We start from the raw sequence: 21,027 nt of genomic DNA, 5'->3' as shown, positions 1-21,027 counted from the left end.
ATCATCTACAAATTCTCCTCATCTACAAATACCAAGGCTTCTTTCACACTTCCGCCGGTACGGGGCCGTCACAAAGCATCGGCGCAACGTGCCGACGGACAGTGGTGATTTTTTGCACAACGCGTGCAGCGGACGCAGTGTTCAATGCGTCTTCTGCCCACTGTGAAGTACCAGGGAGGAGGGGGTGGAGTTCCGGCCGCACCTGCTCAGTTCAAAATGGAGGACCCGACGTACGAAAAAACGTTCCCTTGAACGTTTTTTCACTACGACGGTCCGCCAAATACAGACGCATGGAACGTGTCCATACGTCGCGACGCGTCGGTAATACAAGTCTATGGACAAAAAACGCATCCTGCGGGCAACTTTGCAGGATGCGTTTTTTCTCCAAAATGACGCATTGCGACGGAGGCCAAGCGACGCAAGTGTGAAAGTAGCCTAAGAGAGCATATTACCAAAATATAGGCTACATATAACTATTTATGCATCAGTGCCGTTCTGCTTCTCTTCTGAGTGATGTCACCACTCTCCAGACTCTCCAGAACACACTACACTCTGAGTGATCTGGAAGTGACTTTTACAACGTAAGCCTATGAAAGATACTACTGCTCATGCATAAAGTGAGTCGGCTAGCCTGAAGAGCAGTGACCTCACTCAGAAGAGAATTGGAGCGGTGCTGGATACCAGAGAAGACTGATGTAGGGGAGTATATTAACAGCGACACATACATACTGTTAAGGGGACAGAAAGTTCATGGGAGGGTTCTTAAAGGGAACCTGTCATCAGGATTATGCTTAGTAACCTACATACACTGTCAGGTTGGTGACGTTATATTGATTAAAATGATACCTTGGTTGATGAAATCCGTCTTGTGGTTGTTGTTTAATCTCTATTTGTAGTTTTCAGTTAATGAGATTCTCGTGCTTTGGGGCGGCCTGTGGGTGGATCTTCTTTATGCGGTGTTCTGCTTAGGTAATCATACTGATGGCTTATGACAGGTCACTCCTCCCTTAGTGACCTGCCCCCTATTTTATATACTGTATATTTTATTGTTTGGGGGAAAAAAAATTACATTTATCATGCTGGCTGTGGCGCCTGCGCTGTAGTGTGATACTATCTATAATGTCCATATTTTCATTTTATTTAGTCATGTAGATTTCTTTATGTACTAAAAATTCTTCATCAAAATGGCGCTGGTTGCACCTGCACATTAGCATAGTTAGGAACGCGATAGATACTACTGCACTGGTGACAAAAAAGTGTCTCTGCCAGGTGGTGCTGGCCGCATCTACGCAGTAGCCCCTATCTGCGATCCAATAAATACTGCTGCACAGGTGTATGTAAAATAGGGAGCCGGTCACTGAGTGATCAGTGATTTGTCAGAAGCCATACAGATGAATATGTAAGCAGGGCACCACATTAAGACCCCCCACAAGCCACCCTGGGGCATGAGAATCTCATTAACTGAAAACTACAAATAGAGATTAAACAACAACAACAACCACAAGACGGATTTCATCAACCAAGGTATCATTGTAATCAGTATAACGGCCCCGACCTGACACTGTCTGTAGGTTACTGTGCACAATCCTGCTGACAGGTTCACTTTAAACATTATTTCCGATTCACACAATGCAATGTAGTAAAAGGAAACTAGCCGAGTGTAGCTTTAGGACTGAATTGAGAAGAAAACCTATAACAAAAATATCTAACTGCTCTGTAACAGTATAAACACTTTGCTTTCCTTATTTTGTCATAATCAGAGGGGAAAAAAATATCTTGTAAATGATTTGCTTGCCGGGCACATTTGAGCAGACAATTCTAGATGATTGAGAATGCAGTGAATAGGAAATTGTTGTTGAAAGCGAATCTTACATCAGGGCGTGCTGCCCTTGTTATGCCAGCTGTTCCAGAACGGCATCTTTAATGAGGCTTAGGAAGTCATTACACCTCATAGGCATTTAGATCATCAAGAAATGGACTGCTCGCATGAATGGGAAGTGTGGCAGCGATTACGTGGACTTTGATAAAGCGGTGAACTCTCTTCATCTGGGATTCATTTTTTTCCTGATCAACAAATAATTACCGGTATTTTCATTTTCTAGTATATGATCGAAAGTCTCTCTAGGTCTTATCTCTACTGTTCTCGAAGTTCCAGTTTCCTCTGTACTGTTCTAGTCTTGTGTCTCATGAGAATCAGAGTTGCCAAATGTCCAGAAGTTCCAGAACAGTCCATAAAAATGATCTAGAAAGAACTGGATCCTGACTTTTTTAGGTGCCATACCTTTAGTGGTATTCCCACTTTCATACGCACTGTATCGTGTTTAGTTTCAGCATTGAGTCCTATATTCTTTTATGGCAATGCATATCTGAAGAAGGTGTAAAATGAGACCGAAATGTCATATATGTTTACTTTGGATTGCAAATAAATATATATATATATACATCTGCTATATAATTGTCTAAGGGTCACTTCCGTCTTTCTCTCTGTCTGTCACGGATATTCATTGGTTGCGGCCTCTGTCTGACATGGAAATCCAAGTCGCTGATTGGTCGTGGCAAAACGCCCACGACCATTGCCACGACCAATCAGCGACGGCCATAGTCTGGCAGAGAAATGGCTGCTGCTTTCCTGCCCTGCAGTCAGCGCTGAACGCTCACACAGGATTAATGCCAGCGTTAACGGACCGCGGTGTAACGCACTCTGTTAACGCAGCTATTAACCCTGTGTGACCAACTTTTTATTATTGATGCTGCGTATGATCTAATGTTACTAATAATAATAATAAAAAAAGGTTGTTCTCACCTTCAGACGTCGCGTGCTGTCCTCGGCAGTGCAAGCGGCAGGTTCAGGTGCCAAGGATGCTATGCGAGAAGGACCTGCCATGACGCCACGGTCATGTGACCGCGATGTCATCACAGGTCCTGCGCTCATACCAACCCTGGGACCGGAAGCTGCCGCGTGCACCGCACACAGGTGCCAGGACTTCAAGGGGCCTTCGGAAGGTGGGTATATGTTTATTTTAATTTTTTTATAACCACGCATACTGCGTGGGCTCTGTTACATACTACATCTCTGTGCTATATGCTATGTAGCTGGGCAATATGCAACGTGACTGTCCAAAATACTACGTGCTCTGTGTAATATACTACATAGCTGTGCAATATACTATGTGGCTGTGTCGGTTCTGTTATATACTACGTCAACTGTGCAATATACTACGTGGCTCTGTTATATACTACGTGGCTTTGCAATATACTACGTAGCTATGCAATATACTACATAGCTGTGCAATACACTACGTAACTGTGCAATACACTACGTGACTGTGTTATATACTACGTGGCTGTGCAATATACTACGTGCCTGTTCAATATACTATGTGGCTCTACAATATACTACGTGGCTGACCAGTATACCACATACCTGTGCAATACACTACATGGCAATGTTATATACTACGTGGCTCTGTTATATACTACGTAGCTCTGTGTTATACTACGTAGCTCTGTTATATACTACGTAGCTATGTTGTATATAATATAGTATTATATATATAGTATATTATATATTGCATATACTAGCTGAAGAGGCCCGATGTTGCCTGGGCATAGTAAATATCTGTGGTTAGTTATAGCACCTCACGTCTCTTATTTTCCCATCATGCCTCTCATTTTCTCCCTTACACCTCTCATTTTCTCCCTTACACCTCTCATTTTCCCCCTCACTCCTCTCATTTCCCCCTAACACTTGTCATTTCAACCTCACATCTGTCATTTTCCGATCACTCCACTATTTTCCCTCACTCCTCTCATTTTGCACTCACACCTTTTCATTTTCACCTCACACCCATCATTTTCACCTCAGTATATACATGTTTGTCATCTCCCTTATATATAGTATACACCTGTATGTCTTCTCTTGTATATAGTATATAGCTGTATGTCATCTCCCCTGTAAATAGTATATACCTGCTGTATGTCATCTCCTCCTGTATATAGTATATACCTGCTGTATGTCATCTCCTCCTGTATATTGTATATACCCATGTGTCATCTCTTCTGTATATAGTATATACCTGTATGTCATATCCCCTGTATATAGTATATACCTGCTGTATGTCATCTCCTCCTCTATATACCTATGTGTCATCTCCTCTTTTATATAGTATATACCTGTATGTCATCTCCTCCTGTATATAGTATATACGTGTGTCATCTGCTCCTGTATATAGTATATACCTGTGTCATCTCCAGTATATAGTATATACCTGTGTCATCTCCAGTATATAGTATATACCTGTATGTCATCTCCTCCCGTATATACCTGTGTCATCTCCACTGTATATGGTATATACCTGTGTCATCGCCCCTGTATATAGTATATACCAGGTTGTCATCTCCTCCTGTATATAGTATAGATGTGTCATCTCCTCCTATATATAGTATATACCTGTCATGTCCTCCTGTATATAGTATATACCTGTATGTCTTCTCCTCCTGTATATAGTATATACATGTCATGTCCTCCTGTATATAGTATATACCTGTATGTCTTCTCCTCCTGTATATAGTATATACCTGTGTCATCTCCCCTGTATATAGTATATACAGTTAGGTCCATATATATTTGGACAGAGACAACATTTTTCTAATTTTGGTTATAGACATTACCACAATGAATTTTAAACAAAACAATTCAGATGCAGTTGAAGTTCAGATTTTCAGCTTTCATTTGAGGGTATCCACATTAAAATTGGATGAAGGGTTTAGGAGTTTCAGCTCCTTAACATGTGCCACCCTGTTTTTAAAGGGACCAAAAGTAATTGGACAGATTAAATAATTTTAAATAAAATGTTCATTTCTAGTACTTGGTTGAAAACCCTTTCCTGGCAATGACTGCCTGAAGTCTTGAACTCATGGACATCACCAGACGCTGTGTTTCCTCCTTATTAATGCTCTGCCAGGCCTTCACTGCCGTGGTTTTCAGTTGCTGTTTGTTTGTGGGCCTTTCTGTCTGAAGTTTAGTCTTTAACAAGTGAAATGCATGCTCAATTGGGTTGAGATTAGTTGGCTAACTTGGCCATTCAAGAATATTCCACTTCTTTGCTTTAATAAACCCCTGGGTTGCTTTGGCTTTATGTTTTGGGTCATTGCCCATCTGTAGTATGAAACGACAACCAATCACTTTGGCTGCACTTGGCTGGATCTGAGCACATAGTATGTCTCAGAATACCTCAGAATTCATTCGGCTGCTTCTGTCCTGTGTCACATCATCAATAAACACTAGTGACCCAGTGCCACTGGCAACCATGCATGCCCAAGCCATCACACTGCCTCCGCCGTGTTTTACAGATGATGTGGTATGCTTTGGATGATGAGCTGTACCACACCTTCACCATACTTTTCTCTTTCCATCATTCTGGTAGAGGTTGATCTTGGTTTCATCTATCCAAAGAATGTTCTTCCAGAACTGTGCTGGCTTTATTAGATTTTTTTTTAAGAAAGTCCAGTCTAGCCTTTTTATTCTTGATGCTTATGAGTGGCTTGCACCGTGCAGTGAACCCTCTGTATTTACTTTCATGCAGTCTTCTCTTTATGGTAGATTTGGATATTGATACGCCTGCCTCCTGGAGAGTGTTGTTCACTTGGTTGGCTGTTGTGAATGGGTTTCTCTTCACCATGGAGATTATTCTGTGATCATCCGCCACTGTTGTCTTCCGTGGGCGCCAAGGTCTTTTTGCATTGGTGAGTTCACCAGTGCTTTCTTTCTTTCTCAGGATGTACCAAACTGTAGATTTTGCCACTCCTAATATTGTAGCAATTTCTCGGATGGGCTTTTTCTGTTTTCGCAGCTTAAGGATGGCATGTGTCACCTGCATGGAGAGCTCCTTTGACCGCATGTTTACTTCACAGCAAAACCTTTCAAATGCAAGCACCACAACTCAAATTAACTCCAGGCCTTTTATCTGCTTAATTAAGAATGACATAACGAAGGGATTGCCCACACCTGTCCATGAAATAGCCTTAGAGTCAATTGTCCAATTACTTTTGGTCACTTTAAAAACAGGGTGACACATGTTAAGGAGCTGAAACTCCTAAACCCTTCATCCAATTTTAATGTGGATACCCTGAAATGAAAGCTGAAAGTCTGAACTTCAACTGCATCTGAATTGTTTTGTTTAAAATTCATTGTGGTAATGTCTATAACCAAAATTAGAAAAATGTTGTCTCTGTCCAAATATATATGGACCTAACTGTATGTGTCATCTTCTCCTGTATATAGTATATACCTGTGTCATCTCCTCCTGTATATAGTATATACCTGTCATCTCCTCCTGTATATAGTATATACCTGTGTGTCATCTCTCCTGTATATAGTATATACCTGTGTGTCATCTCCTTTTGTATTAGACCGCGTTCACATGTTATTTGGTCAGTATTTTTACCTCCAAATTTGTAAGCTAAATTGGCAGCCTGATAAATCCCCAGCCAACAGGAAGCCCTCCCCCCAGGCAGTATATATTAGCTCACACATACACATAATAGACAGGTCATGTGACTGACAGCTGCCGTATTTCCTGTATGGTACATTTGTTGCTCTTGTAGTTTGTCTGCTTATTAATCAGATTTTTATTTTTGAAGGATAATACCAGACTTGTGTGTGTTTTAGGGCGAGTTTCATGTGTCAAGTTGTGTGTGTTGAGTTGCATGTGGTGACATGCATGTAGCGACTTTTGTGAGGTGAGTTTTGTGTGGTGACATGCGCGTAGCAACTTTTTGTGTGTCGAGTTGCATGTGACAGGTTAGTGTAGCAAGTTGTGTGCAGCAAGTTTTGCGCGTGGCAAGTTTTATGTGTGGTGCGTTTTGAGTATGTGCAAGTTTTGTGTGAGGCAACTTTTGCATGTGTTGCAACTTTTGTGCATGTGGCAATTTTTCCGCGTGTGCAAGTTTCGCGTGTGGTGAGTTTTCCATGCGGTGAGTTTTGCGCATGGCGAGTTTTGAGCGGCGACTTTTGTGTTTCGACTTTTATGTGGCGAGGTTGGTGTATGTGTGGTGAAATGTGTGCTGAGGGTAATATGTGTTCAAGCACGTGGTAGTTTGTGGCGCCTTTTGTGTGTGTGTTCATATCCCCGTGTGTGGTGAGCATCCCATGTCGGGGCCCCACCTTAGCAACTGTACGGTATATACTCTTTGGCGCCATCGCTCACTCTTTTTAAGTCCCCCTTGTTCACATCTGGCAGCTGTCAATTTGCCTCCAACACTTTTCCTTTAACTTTTTCCCCATTATGTAGATAGGGGCCAAATTGTTTGGTGAATTGGAAAGCGCGTGGTTAAAATTTCACCTCACAACATAGCCTATGATGCTCTCAAGGTCCAGACATGTGGCAGTGCGAAATTTTGTGGCTGTAGCTGCGACGCCTCCAACACTTTTCCTTTCACTTTTTCCCCATTATGTAGATAGGGGCAAAATTGTTTGGTGAATTGGAACGCGCGGGGTTAAGGCTTTGATGTGGCATAAAAGCTCTGAAAAGAGCAAAAATGTTGCAACTTGTGATATTGCCATGCCAGTTTGCATCGCTATGCCAAAATATGCAGAGCTGTAAGTAGCCGGGCCTGCTTGTGAAATTAATCGAGTGTCAGTGTTTTGTACTTCTAAACATTTTGTTTGTCACTGAGTGGACTAGCAGCTAATGGAGGCGCATGCCACTCCATCAAGACTGGTATAGCAGGAGCCTGCGCTACAATAGAGTTGATAAATTGGACCCTTAGATAGTTGTACGTACTGTATATGATGGGTCAATTGTGGACATAAATATTTGCACATTAAAGATTTCTTTACAAGCGGTTCAACCTGCATTTAGTAGTTGCTAGTAGTTTTCAGCCACTAGTATTAGAAAGCTGAGTGAGTTTCAAGTATATTTTGCTTAGGGCCACAGTGTGACATTCAGAAATGTGCTTACTTCGAGTGAAATCTAAGTGTTGTGTAATGTTCATTTGTCCTCTTGCTTCAGGCCCAATGTTGGAGTTGAATATTTGTTGTCAATGCTGGACCTAGGTCCTGTGCGATGAAAAGTTTTAGGGAAGGCTCTACCGATCTTTCAGGAGAGGATCCAATAGTCTCATCCTTTTTCTCTTGTTTACAAAAGGAGTCGATTATATTAAGCGTGAGCCACATGAGATTTCACCGTCGGCATTTTTAACCAGTTTGAGAGTCCCCTTTCCACAAGTATCACAATAATAGCAAACTGGGGATAGAGCCCAGATTTAATATAATGCAGGAGATGATCTATTTTACATGAGATCAGAATGCGAGTGCAAACACTGGGGATACAATGTAGGAGACTGGAAGAATACAGGGCCCTAACAACTAAGTAAGTAGCAAGCAAGAACTAACAATGCACTAAAATTGCTCAAGCACTTCCAGAGGAAAGTGCCTTGAATACTTTTTTACTTTTTTCCCCTGTCCTTTTTTATTTTAACTTTTGGTTCCACAAGTTGCAAAAATTGCTCCAAAAACGCAGATGTACTCAGAAATACATTATGGGTAAACTGGAATTAAATTGCGCAAAATTTTGGATCCTTTTACAAATTTGTAATTGATTAATCAGCCGAAAACATCTGTAATTGTTAAACTCTACCAACAAAGCTCAAAACAATAACAAATAGACGAGGGCATATAAAATAGATTCAATAAGGTTGCAAATAGAATAATGAATTGAGTGCCAAAAAACTCAATTACACAAAAAATGGGCGCAAAGGCAATGATGAACTGGGGCATAAGTCTTGTGATTTGTAAGCATGTAGTAATCTAAAAAGAGTAAGGCGGGGAGGTTGGTAAAGATTAATAGCTTGTCCTGCTAGTACTGGCACCATGCCACTAAACACTGTAAAAAAAAACAAACCGTGAAATAAGACCAGCTGACGACTGAGCCACCATAAGGCTGTTTGCACACAGTGTGTTTTTGATGCGTTTTCCCCACGTGGAAATGGGCCAAAAGCACAACGTCATCGAAGGTCCTTCACTCACTGCATTCTTAGGAACGGAGGCAGACGTTTGCAGCGGTGAGAGCCAGGGTCCATATTTTTTATTTTTATTCTTTATTTTTTACATGAATATGGATCCCAGGGCCTGAAGGAGAGTCTCCTCTCCTTCAGACCCTGGGAACCATTCAGGATCGCTCCTTGCAGCCGTACCCGGCGTATAAGACGACCCCCGACTTTTGGGACAATTTTTAGGGGTAAAAAAGTCGTCTTATACGCCGGAAAATACGGTAGTATCATCAGCCGGCACCTGTGCTCACAGTTTAAAATTATAAAAAAAAAAAAGTTAAATAATTACATATTTAAATAAAAAGAAAAAAACATTATACTCACCTAACACCAAATCCCCGACTGCCTAGTCTTCTAGAAAAAATGTAAAATAATAAACCAGCATGTACTCGCCTGTCTGCCGTAGTCCACATAATCCTGAGTGTCCCACGGCGATCTCGCGTGTAGAACAGTCACATCAGAACATGTAACTGCTCTATCTGGCTGCTGGTGATACACTGACAGAAGGCACTCGCTCCCGCAGTGCATCACTGAGCTGCATTGAGAGTTCACGGGAGTTCATCAGCTGCGCTGCTTTCACTTATGGCACCGCTGCATGAGAACTTTCCCCCGCCGCAGTGGTGCCGTAAGAGAGATCACCGGAGCTGATGAACTCACTCACAGCAGCTCAGTGCTACACTGTGGGAGCGATTACCTTATCGGCGGACAGGTGAGGAATATTGTGGTTTATTTTTGTTGCAGGAAACGTTGGCTTTGGTGGATTAGGCGTTCGGTGAGTCTGGTTTAATTAAGATTACTGTATTAGAGTCTGTGTCATTATTTCAAATAAAGGAATAATAACGTCACCGCTCTGCTTTACGGCCGGCCGGCGCTCACTGTCAGCGCGGGAAGCTGACCAAGGGGACAGACACCGGAATGTAAGTATGTACTGTTTGGTTTTTTTTACATTTACAATGGTAACCAGGGTAAACATCAGGTTACTAAGCGCGACCCTGCGCTTAGTAACCCGATGTTTACCCTGGTTACCAGGGGACTTCGGCATCGTTGGTCGCTGGAGAGCTGTCTGTGTGACAGCTCTCCAGCGACCACACAGCGACGAAACAGCGACGCTGCAGCGATCGGCATCGTTGCCTATATCGCTGCAGCGTCGCTTAATGTGACGGTACCTTAAGCCTAGAGCTAGGTGTCAAGGACAGCTGCTGGCACCAAGCCCTAATCCCATTACCCTGATGCTACTGCATCAGCATGAAAAAGGTGGTTTTAACCAAGAAATTATAGCAAAGATTTTTTTTTTAAAATATATCTTTATTTTGCTCAATAACGCATTCATTGCTGTACAAAAACGCATGTGGATCGCCCCGTCAGGGCAGCGGGGTACTCTGTACCAGTTCCTGCAGTTCACACGGGGATGTCACGGTGGCTGACCCGGTCCGTGGCCCTGGGACGTCCCTGTAAAAGGGAAAGGTCTTTAAAGGGATAAAGTTTGTGTTAGTGACGCCACCTGTGGTATTCGGTCAGGGTGACCGATGCTGCTTTAAGGGGTACGCTGGGGTGATGTTATGGCAACTAGATGGTATACCTTCTCACAGGTGAAGTATGTCCCCAGGGCTTCCCAGTGTGAAGATGGTAGTAGGAACTGCAGCTCTGAGGGCATGCACAGCTCTGTGTCCCTCTCCTTCGTTCTCTGATAGGATCCCACCCCTGTCAGGGACCAACTAACTGAGCGGAGCTCAGCCAGCAACTGACTAACTTTCCCTACAGGCGACCAGTTTTACCAATGTGGGGAGTGACCTAATAAATAGGAGCAAGAGCTCCCCCTGGTGGCCTGGAGTGTGAAATGTTGCATGTTTGTGATACCTGGATGCAGTTATCCTTCATTGCCTCCAAACGTAGTATGACTCTCCCCGAGAGGAAAGCAATACCACTGCGACGACCAGGACCCTGGGGCGCCGCACATGCAAAGACGCATACAAAAACGTGCATTTTTTTCATAGCGTTTTTCCTGCCGAGATGCAGATACCTTTCAGAAACTTCTGCAAGCAAATACTCAACATGCGCACATAGCCTAAAGGTATTAACCCATTACTTGCCAAATTAAAATTTTTTCAAGTACAGATTTTTCAGAAAAGGGCGTGCCAATATTCAATTAAAAATGACAATGACATGATTTCCTATTTTGAAAACATTCATTTTACAAACCCAACACAAAAAATGGGACCTAATTATAAAAATTATAAAATCTTAGCTGCTTGAAGCTAAAGATTAGGCGTCCCAAAAAAGGACATTGGTAGATAATGGGTTTTAATGAAGACTAGTAATGGGCGAATATACTCGTTACTCGAGATTTCTCGAGCACGCTCGGGGGGTCTCTGAGTATTTTTTAGTGCTCGGAGATTTAGTTTTTCTTGCCGCAGCTGAATGATATACATCTGTTAGCCAGCATAAGTACATGTGGCCATTGTAGATCTCCATCTGCAATGAAAGGGGTCCTGAGGAGGTGCACAGTAGTTTTTTGCTTTGCATTCATTATTAGGCCTGGTATTTCTTTAAGTCTGCCTGAATCAGTGGATGTACAAGTTCCAGCGGAAAGCACAGTGATTAAGAAAGCACATTATTGCTTAGTCTAGTGGCAGTATCTGTGAGCTGGAGATAAAGCAACAGTTTATATGCATCTCCTGATCTGCGGTTCAAGGAAAGAACCTTCCCCTCCCCCACGTTGGTTTCACACCCCAGCTTCTGACATCAGTGTTAGGGCACATGTAGCTGCTCACAGAACGGAAGCTATGACAAGTGTACAGTGCTGCAGTTTGACCAGAGGCGTACCAGTATGGGAGCTCCAAGGTGCAGATACATGATATATGAGGAAGTCTACAGACTCCACCTGAATGTTTATCTGGGAGGAGAGGCTGACCCGTTTGCATGGCTTAACACCTAGAAGAGACATGTCTGTGGGTCACGGGTGATTAGTCAATACAGTTTTTGTGCCTGGATGTTTGCGGTATGTATGGAAATGTGTGCAATGCTGAACATCTTTTGTGTGCAGTTTACATTTTCCTCTACTGGGCAGGAAAACCTTCTTTACCATTGTGGCTGAAATGGTGCAGGGATCTGTGGCTGTTCTGCTGTTGTGAAACTACAACTCTCATCATGATCTGACGTCCTCACATTGCAGAACACTGAATAATAACCAAAGACGTTCTATGCAATTCTGTTGCCTTGTATCTAGGAGGAAGGGGGTACTTACAACAATCAGAACGTATCTTTATGGGCATAACATTGGTTGGATACTCTGAAGATACTTGGTTAACACTTTCTTTTGTATTATTCTTTCTTTTTCAGACAAGCAGTGATACAACCAAAGTCCTCCCATGATCCTCTCTGGTCTCCTATCCCTTTATTAAGATAATCGAGTTCACGTCTACTGGCTCAGTATGTCTGGTTCTACCCAGCCGGCTACACAAAGCAGGAGGGCTGCCGAAGCCCGATACACTCCACATGCTATGTCGTACCCAATCCAGTTGTCCCGTGCACATACGGTAAGACCTGGTAAAGTTTTATTTACATTGGGTTTTGTTATTTTTTTTTTATAGAGGAAATCCTTGTTTCAAGTAGAAATTGTCCACAAAGAATCTATACGGGTAATACATCATGGCCTTGTTTGTAGCAATGGATTATTGTTCTCAGTGCATGCCAAGTAATGCTAAAAGTATGCACATCACATATGTGGTCACACGACTGCCCACTGCTCACAGTGACTGCAGACTTGAAGCTTAAGCCTGGACAACCCCTTTAATTACCCCAGTAACGCCACTGGAGGAGAACTAAACATGCTGATCAGACTGTCCCATAAAAAGGTAACTCCGTGATCAACTTACCATCTAGGAGGCCTCCTATCTATCTAAAGTGGATAACCCCTTTAAGAAATGACATAAGATGACCGTTTTTTGGATTTCTTCACACATTACATTTTTGGCTTGTTTTTTTTTCCACACATTTGCTGGTACTGTGAAGTTGAGTGCTTTTTCCCCCATTTTTTTAAAGTGAATGATATTTCTGAAATGTCATGTCATGCACACACTGCTTAGTCTTTCCTTCCTAATTTTTTTCAGCGTTTTTTTACCCATGCCAAAAAAAAAACCCCCATGAAAAATGCACATAAAATATACATAAAAAACAGCGTTTCTCCTGCCAACACTCGGTTTTGTGCAGTAAAAAAAAAACTATGCAAGTACTCAACTTCAAGTAGAATATCTCTATTGACTCTGGTAGCCACAAGTTTCTGTTCATATCACGCTCCAGGTATGTGTGTCTGGAGCGTTCACTGGCCGGGTCCAAGAACGCCATACAGTGCCATACACTTGTCCTCCGCCATTTAAAAAACAAATATCCCAAGAAGTATACATTTTTACAGCGCCACACTGCTGCACTTTCATATTCACTAAGGAATGGCATGACCAGTTTAGAGTCCAGGCTCTGCTGTACAGACTACACCTGGGCCTTATCTCACCACGGCCCTTTTACTCTCACAGATCCCTTTGATGTCTTTTCTTCATTTCTTTTCGCATCTGTTTGATGTTGTTAGTTTAAGATAACGTTTGTTTCCTATGTCCGGAGATAAGGAGGCAGTTCTCTTTTTCTCTGTAATAATTGATGTTGTTTTAATGAGATCACAAAACTTGAGTTTATTTTGTACTACTTTAGGTCCCCATATTCATTAGATTACAGACAGCCACACGATCTCCATCTCCCTTAACCCCTTCACGACCCATGACGCCACGTAGGCGTCATGAAAGTCGGTGCCAATCCGACCCATGACGCCTATGTGGCGTCATGGAAAGATCGCGTCCCTGCAGATCGGGTGAAAGGGTTAACTCCCATTTCACCCGATCTGCAGGGACAGGGGGAGTGGTAGTTTAGCCCAGGGGGGGTGGCTTCACCCCCCCGTGGCTACGATCGCTCTGATTGGCTGTTGAAAGTGAAACTGCCAGTCAGAGCGATTTGTAATATTTCACCTATTAAAACTGGTGAAATATTACAATCCAGCCATGGCCGATGCTGAAATATCATCGGCCATGGCTGGAAACACAAATGTGCCCCCACCCATCGCCCCCCCAAGCCACCGATCTGTCCGGTACACTGCTCCGGCTCCCCTCCGTCCTGTGCTCCGCTCCCCCCGTGCTCCAATCACCCCCCCCGTGCTCCGATCCAACCCCCCTGCACTCCGATCCACCCCCCCCGTGCATCATCCACCCCCGCGCTCCGATCCCCCCCCATGCTCCGATCCCCCCCGTGCTCCCCCCCCACCCCATCATACTTACCGATCCTGCCGGGGTCCGTCCGTCTTCTCCCTGGGCGCCGCCATCTTCCAAAATGGCGGGCGCATGCGCAGTGCGCCCGCCGAATCTGCCGGCCGGCAGATTAGTTCAAAAGTGCATTTTGATCACTGAGATATAATCTATCACAGTGATCAAAATAAAAAAATAATAAATGACCCCCCCCCTTTGTCACCCCCATAGGTAGGGACAATAAAAAAAATAAAGATTTTTTTTTTTCCACTAAAGTTAGAATAGGGTTAGGGTTAGGGTTAGGGCTAGGGTTAGGGTTTCGGTATGTGCACACGTATTCTGTTCCTTTGCGGATTTTTCAAATCCGCAGTGCTAAACCGCTGCGGATTTATGGCGGATTTACCGCGGTTTTTCTGCGCATTTCACTGCGGTTTTACAACTGCGATTTTCTATAGGAGCAGTTGTAAAACCGCTGCGGAATCCGCAGAAACAAGTGACATGCTGCAGAATGTAAACCGCTGCGTTTCCGTGCAGTTTTTCTGCAGCATGCGTACAGCGATTTTTGTTTCCCATAGGTTTACATTGAACTGTAAACTCATGGGAAACTGCTGCGGATCCCCAGCGTTTTCCGCAGCGTGTGCACATACCTTTAGAATTAGGCTATGTGCACACTGTGCGGATTTGGCTGCGGATCCGCAGCGGATTGGCCGCTGCGGATTCGCAGCAGAGTTCCATCAGGTTTACAGTACCATGAAAACCTATGGAAAACAAAATCCGCTGTGCCCATGGTGCGGAAAATACCACGCGGAAACGCTGCGTTGTATTTTCCGCAGCATGTCAATTCTTTGCGCGGATTCCGCAGCGTTTTACACCTGCTCCTCAATAGGAATCCGCAGGTGAAATCCGCACAAAAAACACTGGAAATCCGCGGTAAATTCGCAGGTAAAATGCAGTGCCTTTTACCCGCGGATTTTTCAAAAATGATGCTGAAAAATCTCACACGAATCCGCAACGTGGGCACATAGCCTTAGGGTTAGGGTTGGAATTAGGGTTGTGGTTAGGGGTGTGTTGGGGTTAGGGTTGTGGTTAGGGGTGTGTTGCGGTTAGGGTTGTGATAAGGGTTATGGCTACAGTTGGGATTAGGGTTAGGGGTGTGTTGGAGGTAGAATTGAGAGGTTTCCACTGTTTAGGCACATCAGGGGTCTCCAAACGCAACATGGCGCCACCATTGATTCCAGCCAATCTTGTATTCAAAAAGTCAAATGGTGCTCCCTCACTTCCGAGCCCCGACGTGTGCCCAAACAGTGGTTTACCCCCACACATGGGGTATCAGCGTACTCAGGAGAAACTGGACAACAACTTTTGGGGTCCAATTTCTCCTGTAACCCTTGGGAAAATAAAAAATTCTGGGCTAAATAATTATTTTTGAGGAAAGAAAACGTATTTATTATTTTCACGGCTCTGCATTATAAACTTCTGTGAAGCACTTGGGGGTTCAAAGTGCTCACCACACATCTAGATAAGTTCCTTGGGGGGTCTAGTTTCCAAAATGGGGTCACTTGTGGGGGGTTTCTACTGTTTAGCCACATCAGGGGCTCTGCAAACGCAACGTAACGCCCGCAGAGCATTCCATCAAAGTCTGCATTTCAAAACGTCACTACTTCACTTCCGAGCCCCGGCATGTGCCCAAACAGTGGTTTACCCCCACATATGGGGTATCACCGTACTCAGGAGAAACTGGACAACAACTTTTGGGGTCAAATTTCTCCTGTTACCCTTGGGAAAATAAAAAAATGCAGGCTAAATGATCATTTTTGAGAAAATAATTTTTTTATTTTATTTTCATGGCTCTGCGTTATAAACTTCTGTGAAGCACTTGGGGGTTCAAAGTGCTCACCACACATCTAGATTAGTTCCTTTGGGGGTCTAGTTTCCAAAATTTGGTCATTTGTGGGGGATCTCCAATGTTTAGGCACACAGGGGCTCTCCAAACGTGACATGGTGTCCGCTAATGATTGGAGCTAATTTTCCATTTAAAAAGCCAAATGGCGTGCCTTCCCTTCCGAGCCCTGCCGTGCGCCCAAACAGTGGTTTACCCCCACATATGGGGTATCAGCGTACTCAGGACAAACTGGACAACAACATTTGGGGTCCAATTTCTCCTATTACCTTTGGAAAAATAGGAAATTCCAGGCTAAAAAATCATTTTTGAGGAAAGAAAATTTTTATTTTTATTTTCATGGCTCTGCGTTATAAACTTCTGTGAAGCACCTGGGGGTTTAAAGTGCTCAATATGCATCTAGATAAGTTCCTTGGGGGGTCTAGTTTCCAAAATGGGGTCACTTGTGGGGGAGCTCCAATGTTTAGGCACTCAGGGGCTCTCCAAACACGACATGGTGTCCGCTAACAATTGGAGCTAATTTTCCATTCAAAAAGTCAAATGGCGCGCCTTCCCTTCCGAGCCCTGCCGTGTGCCCAAACAGTGGTTTATTTCACATATGAGGTATCGGCATACTCGGGAGAAATTGCCCAACAAATTTTAGAATCCATTTTATCCTATTGCCCATGTGAAAATGAAAAAATTGAGGCGAAAAAAAAAAGTACTTTTTCATTTTTAAGGATCAATTTGTGAAGCACCTGGGGGTTCAAAGTGCTCACTATGCATCTAGATAAGTTCCTTGGGGCGTCTAGTTTCCAAAATGGGGTCACTTGTGGGGGAGCTCCAATTTTTAGGCACACGGGGGCTCTCCAAACGTGACATGGTGTCCGCTAAAGAGTGGAGCCAATTTTTCATTCAAAAAGTCAAATGGCGCTCCTTCCCTTCCAAGCCCTGCCGTGCGCCCAAACAGTGGTTTACCCCCACATATGAGGTATCAGCGTACTCAGGACAAATTGGACAACAACTTTCGTGGTTCAGTTTCTCCTTTTACCATTGGGAAAATAAAAAAAATTGTTGCTAAAAGATAATTTTTGTGACTAAAAAGTTAAATGTTTAAATGTTAAAGCGGCCCTGCGCTTAGTAACCCAATGTTTACCCTGGTTACCAGTGAAGACATCGCTGAATCGGTGTCACACACGCCGATTCAGCGATGTCTGCAGGAGGTCCAGCGACGAAATAAAGTGCTGGACTTTCTGCAGCGACCAACGACATCACAGCAGGATCCTGATCGCTGCTGCGTGTCAAACTGAACGATATCGCTAGCCAGGACGCTGCAACGTCACGGATCGCTACCGATATCGTTCAGTGTGACGGTACCTTAAGATCTAGGGGCACCCTTGATTATGTAAGATAGTTGATACCCACTTTTGGTACCTAAATTCACTTATGGCCAATGGGACATAATAAAAAATCAAACCTGCTATAATACTTGATAACCTATGATTATACTGTACATACCTTTCTTATATACGGTAATTCTAGGTGTAATGGATGACGCATCAGATGGCCAGGAAACCTTCTAGTTTTGTTTTAAGACCTGTTTATAATGTACAAGTTAAAAACTTTTGCATATTCTAAGTGGTTTTTCCAATAATTATTGCTGTTGGCGACAAATTCAGGAAATATGTATATTTCTCTCACACCTGTTGCTAGGCAACAACTTGTACTTCCCTTCTTCAGGTTCTCTGATCGATTTTATTATTTTATTTTTTTTTAGTCGGCCTTTGTTCATTAATAATTGTCATGTGGTGAGAATACTATCATTATAACTAGGATTAGTGAATGACTTTGCAATGTATTGTATATGCACTATGTGCACCATTATACTTCTATTTTAACGTTCTCAGACATTATTATAGAATCCTAGCATGTTAGAGCTGGAAGGGACCTCCAGGGTCATCGTGTGCAACCCCCTGCTCAATGCAGGTTTTACTAAACCATCTCAGATGTCTGTCCAGCTTCTGTTTGAAGAAGTCCATTGAAGGAGAACTCTCTTAAATCACACAGCCCTTCTTTTGAGGTGTCCAAGCCCAGTCTCCTGCGTGACAGGCGGGATACTTACCACTATACTAACGAGGATTGACTATACATTACTGGTATACTGTACAGATAATTATTTCAATACATGCTTGTAGATTGTAAATGGATGAGTAGGTGATGGGCCTAAAATCCCAACCCAACCAGATAATTTAATCACCACAACACATGATCAACCAGACTTGGACACATGTTCCTATTTAACATATACAGAGAAGCAATTAAGTACAGTATTTTGCGGTTTATAAGATGCACCCCAGAAGAGAAAAATATATAAAAAAAGCTTTTTTAATGAAATTATGGTGCTTCTTACAATCCAGGCGTCTTATTGCTTACCAGGGGTGGTGGCTGCAGTGAAGCAGCATCCCAGGGTGGCTGCTGATGTTCGGTGGTGCAGGCCGCAGTGGAGCAGGGTTGCTGTTGGGGGAGGAAAGAGTGACGCTGTGGGAATTCGGTGGTGCGGGGGCTCCGCCAACATTTTGTGAAAACCCAGAGCCCCCACACTGTTTACTATGCCTTGGACTCCAGGAAAATGGTTGCCGAGGCGGCACATGCGTAAATTGAAATCTTGGCGCTCATCTCCAGAGATCTTGGTGCCGAGATCTCCATCTGCGCCTGCACCGCATCTGCGGCCATTTTTCTGGAGACATCACGTAGAGGCAGGCGAGGATGGAGATCTCGGCTTTTGTCCATCTGTGCCGAGTGAGAAGTTGGACCCCCGGAAGAAGAATGGTGGCCGCCATATGCCGCTGCCACAGGGCTACTGCTTGCCGCTGTACCACTACCGTTCACCACCGTACAACCACCGCATGACCACCGCAACACCCCCAGCTCCGGGCCCGCAGCATCTGTAAGAACAGTGTTCGATTTATAGGATGCATCCCCATTTCCCCCATAATTTTGGGGATCATAAAAGTGCGTCTTATAATCCGAAAAATACGGTATTTGATACACTGCCGATTTTGCAAGTTTTCCCACCTACAAAGAATGGAGAGGTCTGTAATTTTTATCTTAGGTACACTTCACCTTTGAAAGACATAATCTTTAAAACAAAATCCCAAAAATCACATTGTATGATTTTTACATACTTCTTTTCCTGCAGTCAACTGTAAATGTATTACTTGATACAATAGAAAAGCAGAAATTAACATTTGGTACTGAAACCTTTGCAATCACAGAGGTCAGACGTTTCCAGTAATTCTTGACCAAGTTTTGCTGGAAAGCACCCCCAAAGTATGAGTTTCCCCCACCATGCTTCACTGTTGGGATGGTGTTCTTGGGGTTGTACTTATCCTTCTTCCTCCAAACCTGGCGAATGGAGTTGTTACCAAAAAGTTCTATTTTGGTCTCATGTGACCACATGACCTCTCATACCTCATCTGGATCATCCAGATGGCCATGGGCAAACTTCAAACGTGACTTGACAGCTGCTGGAGTGAGCAGGGTGACGTAATGTGTTTTTAATGATAATGTTTGAGACACTGGTTCCAGCTTTCTTCAGGTCATTGACCAGGTCCTCCCATGTACAGTTAGGGCCAGAAATATTTGGACAGTGACACAATTTTCGCGAGTTGGGCTCTGCATGCCACCACATTGGATTTGAAATGAAACCTCTACAACAGAATTCAAGTGCAGATTGTAACGTTTAATTTGAAGGGTTGAACAAAAATATCTGATAGAAAATGTAGGAATTGTACACATTTCTTTACAAACACTCCACATTTTAGGAGGTCAAAAGTAATTGGACAAATAAACATAACCCAAACAAAATATTTTTATTTTCAATATTTTGTTGCAAATCCTTTGGAGGCAATCACTGCCTTAAGTCTTTAACCCATGGACATCACCAAACGCTGGGTTTCCTCCTTCTTAATGCTTTGCCAGGCCTTTACAGCCGCAGCCTTCAGGTCTTGCTTGTTTGTGGGTCTTTCCGTCTTAAGTCTGGATTTGAGCAAGTGAAATGCATGCTCAATTGGGTTTAGATCTGGAGATTGACTTGGCCATTGGAGAATGTTCCACTTTTTGGCACTCATGAACTCCTGGGTAGCTTTGGATGTATGCTTGGGGTCATTGTCCATCTGTACTATGAAGCGCCGTCCAATCAACTTTGCAGCATTTGGCTGAATCTGGGCTGAAAGTATATCCCGGTACACTTCAGAATTCATCCGGCTACTCTTGTCTGCTCTTATGTCATCAATAAACACAAGTGACCCAGTGCCATTGAAAGCCATGCATGCCCATGCCATCACGTTGCCTCCACCATGTTTTACAGAGGATGTGGTGTGCCTTGGATCATGTGCCGTTCCCTTTCTTCTCCAAACTTTTTTCTTCCCATCATTCTGGTACAGGTTGATCTTTGTCTCATCTGTCCATAGAATACTTTTCCAGAACTGAGCTGGCTTCTTGAGGTGTTTTTCTGCAAATTTAACTCTGGCCTGTCTATTTTTGGTATTGATGAATGGTTTGCATCTAGATGTGAACCCTTTGTATTTACTGTCATGGAGTTTTCTCTTTACTGTTGACTTAGAGACAGATACACCTACTTCACTGAGAGTGTTCTGGACTTCAGTTGATGTTGTGAACGGGTTCTTCTTCACCAAATTAAGTATGCGGCGATCATCCACCACTGTTGTCATCCGTGGACGCCCAGGCCTTTTTGAGTTCCCAAGCTCACCAGTCAATTCCTTTTTTCTCAGAATGTACCCAACTGTTGAT

General features: G+C 43.4%; 1 protein-coding gene across 24 annotated transcripts in view; it reads left to right on the top strand.

The window, feature by feature from the left end:
- Positions 1–21,027, top strand: part of NCOR2 (nuclear receptor corepressor 2) — a 574,536-nt gene that overhangs the window by 158,530 nt on the left and 394,979 nt on the right. For 22 of the 24 annotated variants that reach the window (XM_069756005.1, XM_069756000.1, XM_069756002.1 and 19 more), the window contains exon 2: positions 12,391–12,587. In XM_069756005.1, the coding sequence (XP_069612106.1) occupies positions 12,483–12,587 (105 nt within the window). In that variant the 5' untranslated portion in view covers positions 12,391–12,482. Of the gene's footprint in view, positions 1–11,955; positions 12,050–12,390; positions 12,588–21,027 lie in introns of those variants that run through there. The other 2 variants (XM_069755997.1, XM_069755999.1) reach the window with 2 other exon arrangements.

This window comes from Ranitomeya imitator, chromosome 1, assembly GCF_032444005.1.
Source record: "Ranitomeya imitator isolate aRanImi1 chromosome 1, aRanImi1.pri, whole genome shotgun sequence".
NCBI classification, from domain to species: Eukaryota; Metazoa; Chordata; class Amphibia; order Anura; family Dendrobatidae; genus Ranitomeya; species Ranitomeya imitator.
This window is presented reverse-complemented; position numbering and strand designations above follow the sequence as displayed.